The 9,733-nt window shown below is 37.0% G+C and overlaps 2 protein-coding genes across 2 annotated transcripts; one reads left to right on the top strand and one right to left on the bottom strand.

The window, feature by feature from the left end:
- Nucleotides 1-2,202: 2,202 nt before the first annotated feature.
- On the top strand, nt 2,203-5,265 carry LOC106318803 (probable serine/threonine-protein kinase At1g54610). The gene is made up of 8 exons (XM_013756938.1): nt 2,203-2,425; nt 2,511-2,903; nt 2,979-3,263; nt 3,340-3,657; nt 3,738-3,965; nt 4,071-4,171; nt 4,413-4,530; nt 4,752-5,265. The coding sequence occupies exons 2-8, from the start codon at nt 2,544-2,546 to the stop codon at nt 5,049-5,051; spliced, it is 1,710 nt and encodes a 569-aa protein (XP_013612392.1). The 5' UTR covers nt 2,203-2,425; nt 2,511-2,543; the 3' UTR covers nt 5,052-5,265.
- A 2,881-nt stretch (nt 5,266-8,146) lies between these two features.
- Nucleotides 8,147-9,480, bottom strand: LOC106315558 (acyl carrier protein 3, chloroplastic-like). Its single transcript, XM_013753322.1, has 4 exons — nt 9,241-9,480; nt 8,790-8,882; nt 8,533-8,655; nt 8,147-8,454 (listed from the first exon to the last, which is right to left on the bottom strand). Exons 1-4 carry the CDS (start codon nt 9,292-9,294, stop codon nt 8,329-8,331), a joined length of 396 nt encoding a protein of 131 aa, XP_013608776.1. The 5' UTR covers nt 9,295-9,480; the 3' UTR covers nt 8,147-8,328.
- Nucleotides 9,481-9,733: the final 253 nt, after the last annotated feature.

Here is a 9,733-nt window from a genome sequence, read left to right as displayed (position 1 = left end):
CTTTTGAGAAGTTAGGTCACACGTAAGACGTGTTCAATTGGGTTCCGTAAGGTTTTTAACGGTAAATATAGAAGACACAAAGCAAGCATAGATTCAACGCGCGTAGAATTTGGATGTATTCACTTCCTTCCATGCTTAAATTAAATCCTTTCGTCTCCGTTTCAACAACTATGACCACATAAATCCACATGGATCACACGTACCAGTTACCACATTGATCTTTTTTAGGCCTGGGCATTTTACCCGGACCGAAAACCCGACCCGAAACCAATCCGAAAAATCCCGACCCAAAAAATCCCGACCTGATCTGAAACCGAACCGATCCTTTTATCCTATTAGATCTTGTTGTAAAGGATCTGCGGGTCTTGGATCCGACCCGAACCCGAGATCCGAGTGGGGTACCCGAAAACCTGAAACTTTTAGTATATATTAGTTATACATGGATGTTTCAGTTTTTTTTGGTATTATGGATATTTTTTTAAGTTTTAAAATTTAGTTTTTGGGTATGGTTTTGAGTTTCGGATAAAAATTTAGATTTTCAAAATTATAATTGGGTTAATCAGATAAAATTTCTGATATTTTTTATGTCACTGGATCATATTTTAGATATAAAAATTTTCATTTTTTTTGAGTATTTAAATATTTTCAGATATTTTCTGTGTGTTTTAGGTATTTTTTTGAGTTGGATCCGACATGACCCGAACCGAACCCGATCCGTAACCGACCCAAATCCGAATCGACAAACTCTAATTACCCTATTGAGTCCAACTATCAAAGATCCGGCCTGGCCTGGATAAAGAAGATCCAAACCGACCCCAAACCAAGAATTCCAAATTACCTTATCAGATCCTAAACTCTTAGACCTGAACGACCCGGACCCGCAACGATGGTCGATGCCTAGGCCTGATCGTTTTACATGCTTCATGTTCGAGAAACAAAACCATTTTGATGGGCCGACTACAGAATATTGGAAAGGGTTGAAAACGTAATCTGGTCAGCATCCAAAAGCATATTCAATGAAATCCCACTTTTAAGTCCACGGGAAGGCCCACCATCGTAAGCCCGCGAATATTTTTCTTTTGTCAAATGTGTCAGATGGAGTTAACCATATTAGTGGATAAAAACAATCATATAATCAAATAAACCATTTGGAGGTCTCTTTTTAGCTAAAACATGAGCCACAAAATTATATGCAAGTGATGTATATTTATTAGCCCAAAACTGAATACCAGAGATCATATGTTTGATGAAGAGACTCCGGTTGAAGGGTTTCTAAGATATGTACCAAAGTTTGTTAGCTGCGTACAAAAATAATGTGTTTCTATCCTAAAGTCTAACAAACTTGAATAGCACATAGTAAAGTTTTGCCTTCTGTCAAATCCAATACTTTGCATTTTCTTGTTGGTTGTAACTGAGTTTAATGAAGGGGTGCATGTGTTGGATTGTGACTTTAGAAACTGAACCAGATTTTTTTTGATCAAATCCAATGTTAATCCTTGACCACCGAAAACACAAATGATCCAAGTAGAAAACAAAGATAGAAAGGAAAGAAATGATAAAACTTTAGAAACTGAACCAGACATTTTTGATCTTGTCTATTTTCTCTCTTTTACAATGTACTCTATTTTACTGGCTTTTCTTTTTAAAACTGTTTTTCTTGTACTGGTTTTTCAACTTGAAAAGAAAAGAAAAACAAAAGTAGATGATGATGGAAAAAAAGTGAAGATGAAAAGATAATACGGATTCCAGATATTGATCTGATACCACATGATATGTAACGCTTGACCCAGATGCTCTACACAATCATTGGCAAACACCCTCGTGAAGCCTTGACACTAGATAAGTTAGACCTAGCGCTTATGGCTTCCTTGATTCGTTGGTGTTGATAAATGATCGGTTGAATGGCGACACAAGTGATGATGGAGATTCACTTATACTACCATTTGGCTGAATCACTTGATTCAGTTTACTTATGGCTTCCATTTTAGACACGAGGCTAATTCATTTTTTTCTTTTAATTTGAAGACATTTTTTTGTTATATAGAAAAGAAAGAATTGTCTTGAAATCTAAAATAAAGATGAATCAGCCTCATGTTTCAAAACAATTTCATGCACCAGTTATTTTTACAAGAAAAAAAAACTATATTTAATGTTAATTATCTGGGTAGGTCTAAAGTTCATTTTACAAGAAAAAAAAAAACAGGAAATTAAATACAGAAGAAGTTGTGCCAAAGAAAGAAAAAAAAAAAACGCTCGCCTACTCTCCCACTTCTCGCTCATCCGCTAGCTGCCAGTATCTCTCTCTCTCAAGCACAGTTCTCTACCTCCAAAAGATTCGATCCCTCCTCCTCAACTCTTCCCTCAGATTCCGCAACTCAGCGCAAGCTCGAGCTTCTTCCATGGAGGTCGGAATCATTTGATTAGGGTTAGAGATTCTCCTCGATTTTTTTGACCCCAATTAAATCTCAGATCAACTTCGTTTTAATAGCTTCACACATTCCAATTCGTAGGTTTCGGAAGCTGAATCACAGGGTTGATTAAAAATGGGGTGCGTGTTTGGGCGTGAGGTTTCGTCTAAGGCGGCGGCGGCGACATCTGAAATTAAACCAGCACAGACCTCCAAAACGGGAGAACCCGTGGAAGCGAGTAAGGCCAACGGTGCTGCTGCTGCTGATGTGGAAGTAGAGAAGAAGAAGAAGCACGAGGAGGCTCCCAAGGAAGATAGGAAATCAAAAGGAGATCGGAGAAGGTCAAAGCCTAACCCGCGCCTGAGCAATCCTTCGAAGCATTGGCGAGGCGAACAGGTCGCTGCTGGTTGGCCTTCTTGGCTCTCTGACGCTTGTGGCGAAGCCCTTAACGGCTGGGTTCCACGAAAGGCCGACACTTTCGAGAAAATCGATAAGGTATTATTAGTTGGTTTTTTATGCTGACTACTAAAAGGTTTTGTTTTTTTTAAATAGATTACTTTTCTTTTATAGATTGGGCAAGGAACGTACAGTAATGTATACAAAGCTAAGGATATGCTGACTGGTAAAATCGTGGCGCTTAAGAAGGTTCGGTTCGACAACTTGGAGCCTGAGAGCGTCAAGTTTATGGCTAGAGAGATTCTAGTTCTGCGGAGACTCGATCATCCGAATGTTGTCAAGTTGGAAGGTTTGGTTACCTCCAGGATGTCTTGTAGCTTGTACCTTGTGTTTCAGTACATGGATCATGACTTGGCTGGTCTCGCTTCTAGCCCTCTTGTTAACTTCTCTGAATCTGAGGTTTGCAAAAAAAAAAAATCTCACCTTTAGATTTTTTTATGAAAAAAAAAATAATGCCATTTATTTGTATTTGCAGGTGAAATGTTTAATGCGTCAGTTGTTATCTGGTATGGAGCATTGTCATAGTCGCGGTGTGCTTCATCGTGACATCAAAGGATCGAATCTTCTTATTGACGACGGTGGGGTCCTCAAGATTGCTGATTTTGGACTGGCGACTATTTTTGATCCTAATCACAAGCGGCCTATGACTAGCCGAGTGGTCACGCTGTGGTACCGAGCTCCGGAGCTTCTTCTTGGGGCCACTGATTATGGTGTTGGTATTGATCTTTGGAGCGCCGGCTGTATTTTAGCTGAGCTTTTGGCCGGAAGACCTATTATGCCTGGTCGAACAGAGGTAATCATCATCCTTGTTTTGTCTCATTCGATTATATTTGTATATTCATTACTTAGTGTGGCTCTTTCTGATGAATTTAGGTGGAACAACTCCATAAGATTTACAAGCTATGTGGTTCACCGTCAGAGGATTACTGGAAAAAAGGAAAATTTACACACGGAGCGATATACAAACCACGTGAACCATACAAAAGATGCATTAGAGAGACGTTTAAAGATTTTCCAGCGTCATCTCTTCCTCTCATTGACTCCCTTCTTTCAATTGAACCAGAGAACCGCCGAACTGCAACTGCTGCTTTAGAAAGTGAAGTATGTTTCTTACTTTTGGTTCTGTTTCTGTTTTTACATGTACTGGTTTGATGATGTTGCTGGCAGGATTGAATTAGTTTACTCTGCTGTTTTTTTCCTGCACAGTTCTTTACAAGCGACCCGTATGCATGTGAACCTACTGATCTCCCAAAGTATCCACCGAGTAAAGAAATGGATGCAAAGCGACGAGATGAAGAAACTCGGAGGTTAGTTGCATTTATACTGTTGTAATCATTGCTACACATGTTCCACTCCGTATTTAGTTGCTCCTCTCAGTTTTAGGTTCTGACTTTGGATATAAGTTATATCACCATCAAGATAGAGTGGAGTGGAATACATTTATTTTGGAAATTTTAGATATGATTGTTGATTCCACTCTTACTTGTAGCTATATATTATACTATTATCTGTTGGCAATGCATAGACATACACTTTTCTCGTGTGCAGACAAAGAGCTGCTAGTAAAGCCCAAGGAGATGGTGCAAGGAAGAATAGGCACAGAGAGCGTTCAAATAGAGCACTTCCAGCTCCAGAAGCTAATGCAGAACTTCAGTCAAATGTCGATGTAACCACCTCTCAACTCTCTCTTTTTGTTCTACTGTGACTCGAATTAGGTTGCTTCTAGGTATATAATGAATATAGTTGTTGTTATAAATTGGTTTTGCGGCATACACTTGTATATGTTAGGATGTGAGCTGAATAATGGTTTTATTCCACCGGTACAGTGAAATATTCTCTATGCATAAAGATCGATTCATTAACATTATCTTTGACACTAAAAAACAGAGGAGGAGATTAATCACACACGCAAACGCAAAAAGCAAGAGCGAGAAGTTTCCGCCACCACACCAGGACGGTGGAGCAATGGGGGTACCATTGGGAGCCTCGCAGCACATAGACCCGACGTTCGTCCCACCAGACATGGCGTCATCCTTCACTTCCACTTCTTTCAATTTTTCGAAAGATGAACCGCCAACACAAGTTCAGACCTGGTCAGGTCCTCTGGGTCATCCCATCACAGGCATTTCAAGAAGGAAGAAAGATAGTACCAAAAGCAGCAAAGGGAAGAGAGCAGTGGTGGCTTGAGCCAGAAAAATATAATTGCAAATGCTCTCTTTCATCCATTTATAACAATGTAAGTGGTAACTTTATTATTCTTTGTTGCTTCTTGAAAAGAAAGTGTTTTATTCTTTTCAAATTTGCGTAGACTTGTCATGTGTTTATAATTATTATGACGTTATATTATGTAATATACACTACCTTTTTGTTGCTATTATATTAAATATATCTGTTCGAATTACCTTTTGTTGTATTTATATAGATTTCAGATTTAAGTAGGAAAGAGTTTTGAATGTATTTTATGTCAAAACTACAAGCTCAAGAGCAAAGCAGCAAGTGGGATTGTGTGATCAAATTAAGCAAACCCACTTGAGGAAGGAGTGAAGTTCAAGTTTGCTGGTGCTGAAACTTTGGCAAAGGCCATTCCAAGTGGGATAGCAGAGTACTACGACAAAGAGTGGCATCGTCGTCCCGTACAAGCAGGATACAGTTGTCATTCTTCACAATAGATTTGAAAACTTAGGACCCATTGATTCAACTCTCACTCTAAACAGTGTAACCGTGTCTCAGTCTCCAGATTTGACTTGCAAAGCCGCTTGCAAAGGCAAGACTACAGTGGTTTACTTGAGAGAAATCAAGAATATATGTGATAACTTCCATAAACTCTGACATTGGTGCTTCTGTACACATCACAAACTCACCACAACACCTTCAGAACATCTCAGCAAATCACAACAATGATTCTATAATGGTTGTTGATGGCAATTTCTTACCAATCACACACATCAGCTCTCTTCTTCTCCAATCAGTGTTAGGGACCTTGTTCTCAAATGATTTCTTAGTTTGTTCATAAATAGCTAAGTATATATACTCTATGTTTCTAAGCTGACAACTGATTATCCATGTTCCTTTACCTTTGATTTTGATGATTTTTTATGTCTTTCAAGATCCCTGCTTTCATTGCCTTTTACTCTTTCTTTGCAAAGTTCCACAAGTGGAGAGATTGGGACAATCCGAGTTCCGAGGTTCTCCATCACCTATCTACAAGCAAAGTCATATGCATTAATAAGCCTTCTCCAAGGTTTGAGATTCTTATCAGCTTGGGAAGAGTACTAGACTATCTTTTTCTTTTTTTTTCTGGCAACAATACCTCTTGAGAGGATTCACTCTGAGCTTTGGGGACCTTCTCCGCCCTTGTTCTATTAAAGGGTTCAAGTACTATGTCATTTCTATAAGTTTTGAGATATTGCTGGTTTAATCCCTTGGGGTTGAAGTCCGAGTTTTTCTCGGTCTTTTCAGTGGGGAAAAGGGCAATTTTCGACCCCTACTATTCGCGTGTCTTTTTCATACCAAACAAAAGATAAGTGCTGAATACGATCTAAACTAAAAATTAATTTGAACTATACACCTGAACTTTAAACCGTGTATGTAAAACCTACCTTGACTAACATTGCGTTAGTCAACCGTTAAATTATACAAAACGACGTCGTTTTGTAACTGAGAATTTTTTTAAAATTTTGCATTTCTGGGAATTGAACCTAGGTTCCGTGGATATAGTATAGATGTAGTTACCATTGTTCTACAACGCTTTTATCATTTGCTTATTAGATTCAAAATATAAGTAGCTTTTATCTGTATAGCCTAAATTTTAAAATAAAAAGGGTACACAAATCTAAATAAAATTATATAAAATTTAAAATACATAAAGTTTATTTTATTTAGATTTGTGTACACTATTTATGTATTTTAAATTTTATATAATTTTATTTAGATTTGTGTACCCTTTTTATTTTAAAATTTAAGTTTCCTTTTTAATAAAAATTATAATCACTATTATATGTGGATTTTTAAATTTTAAATTAGATAACTATTTGAGAAATGACATTTTAAAACTAGATTGAATAACTTATAAAATGTCATTTTAGTTTTGATTACATGTGTAAAAGTGTAAAAAAAAAACTTAAAGTACATAAATTATTGATTCAATTATATCATGTAATAAATAAAATTTGTAAACAAAAACAATTTTTTCTTTAGGATATATAGGTAAACGCTACTTATAGTTTTAATCTAATAAGCAAACAATAGAAGTGTCTTAGCACAGTGGTAACTACATCCATTCTACCATCCACGCGATCAAGGTTTGATTCCCAGAAATACAAGTTTTAAAAGTTCCTCAATTACAAAACGACGTTGTTTTGCTCAATTTAACGGTTGACTAACGGATTGTTAGTCAAGGTAGGTTTTACATACACGGTTTAGAGTTTAGGTCTATAATTCAAATTAGTTTTTAGTTTAAGTTGTATTCAGCACTTATCTTTTGTTTGGGTACGAAAAAGCACGACGCGAATAGTAGGGGTGGAAAATTAATGGCGCTTTTCCCCTTCTAAGTGTTTTCAAAAGCTCTTTGAAAATAAGTTAAGTCAACAAATTTAGATGCTTCAGTCAACGGATGAGGTGAATGGATCTCTCAGTCAAGACACAACGCGAATTAATTAACAGAAAATAAAGAACTATGAACTTACAGAAAACCAGATGAAACGATTATTTTCCCTTTAGCTGGGAGGTGCAATTTCTATTTTATTTTCCCTTTCATATTATATTCCATACGAATATACGATTAAAACTTTAAGATGAAACCTTTTCACTGATCAAATACAAGCCACAATCATATCACTGATCACTTTGGTTGTCAATGTTGTTTGATAGCAAAACGCCACAATTTTTTTTGGGTTGATGCATTTTTTGTACGGCAAGTTTTCTGAGTAACTTAGTCCCATCATCAACACTTTTAAACAAACTGAGTCCATATGAAGTTCTCTTCGGCGGAAAGCCAGAATACTCTCTGCTCTTCTTATGTTTGGATCTACATGTTACTCTTAGTGACCTTACTTGTCCAATAAACTAGAACCACAATCTTTACAGATGGATTTGGAAGAAAAGGAAAGAGAAGGCTTTTGATAGAGATTATCCCAAGTTATCGGTGTACATGAGAGGCGCAATTTCTCTTTTATTTTTCCCTTTCATATTATATTCCATAGTAATCCATATGATTAAAACTGTAAGATACCTTTTATTTTTCTACAACATATATTAAAACGATTCGTAAGGTGACTTGTGGAGAATGGAGCTAAAAAAGTTTTAAAATGAAAAAGTCAAATACAAGCCTTGTAATATTTTTGCCCAAACGAACATAAATCTCAACAAACATAAAGTGGTCTCTAGCTAACCAAACAATAACAAGACAGTGGGTTTGGGTTTAGTGGGGTTTCCATCGTTTGGTTTTGTAATAAATGATTTGGACTTAAGCCTTTGCTTTCAAAATCTCCTCAATGAGCTCAGCTGCTTCCTCGACTGTCTCAATCGCCTGTGCTTTGTCCTCCTCCATTTCTATATCGAACGCTTCCTCCAGGCCCATCACAATCTCCACCTGAACACACAACCACACACGTGTCACTAGCCTAAACACAGTATGATAACTTGTTTACAGTTGTTGGATAAGTAGTACCGTATCAAGAGAATCAGCACCAAGTTCAGCAAATTTGGTGGCAGCCGTAACTTGGTCGCCCTCTTTAAGTGAGAGTTGCTTTTTGACCACTTCACACACTTTGTCCACTGTCTCAGGTTTTGCCTGTAAACCAACAATTTAAAAAACACCATTGTAATAAAAACATTGTTTCAAAGTGTTGAGTTAGATTAGCAGAACAATAACATATCCTGTAACTATATGTTCTGTGTAGTATGGAAGAAGACAAGAAGGCTTACCGCGCAAGAGACGCTCAGGCGGGTAGGAAGAGGGCGAAGCGTAAAAGAAAGATTGCTTCTGCTTCCCTGGCTAAAACATTTAACCGCAGTTACCTGCCATCATATTCAAAAAAAAAAAAAACAGAAGAGAGGTTAGCTTCTCGTTTCTTTGAATACCAGAGGACATAAACAGAGAAGTAACTAAGTCTATGTAATAACTTATGATGTAAGAGAAATAATTAAATTAATCAGATCTACCAAGATTCAAAGTTCCTGCATAATCAAATACCTAAGATCCGAGAAAACAAAGAGCCGTTTCAATAATAAGATCTACCGTTGAAAAGAATAAAAAGAATACTAGATCGAGATCTGTAAGAAACTAATCAGATCTGACAATTACGCGTCAAAAAACCAGTTAAAACGGGGGAAAAAGCTGGAGATTCGAGATTTATAGTGAAGTAGAGAGAGAGACCACTTGGCGAGGACGAGCCTGCAGGGAAGTAGAGGCAGCAGCCATGGAAGCCATGAATCCTAAGGAGAGAGAGAGAGAGGTAGGAGTGAGACGGGGGTGGCGGAGAAAGGCAAAGAGAGGAGGGTGAAGAACAAGTGATAAAAGAGTTTTTTTTATAGCACTGTCTTTCTGAGATTCCAACGAGAATGCAAACAAATCAGGTGGAGTAGGTACTTGGCAGATCCAGGTAGGAAAAATATACAATTTAGGTCAATTAGAGAAGAAAAAAGAAAATAAACAAACTCATATGAAATAGGGCAAATCTCCAAAATAGCAAATTTCTAAGTTTATATCACAAAAATAGCACTCAAAAACTAAAATAACCAAAATAGCACATTTCTAAGTTTATTCTTTGAAAATTTTAATTTTTTTATTTTTCAAAATTAGAAATCTTATCCCCAAAACCTCATTTCTCAACTCTAAACCCTAAACCCTAAACTCTAAACCCTAAACC

The sequence above is a fragment of the Brassica oleracea genome, chromosome C9 (assembly GCF_000695525.1).
Source record: "Brassica oleracea var. oleracea cultivar TO1000 chromosome C9, BOL, whole genome shotgun sequence".
Classification (NCBI taxonomy): domain Eukaryota; kingdom Viridiplantae; phylum Streptophyta; class Magnoliopsida; order Brassicales; family Brassicaceae; genus Brassica; species Brassica oleracea.
The sequence above is the reverse complement of the archived record's forward strand: the minus strand, read 5'-3'. Positions and strand labels throughout refer to the sequence as shown.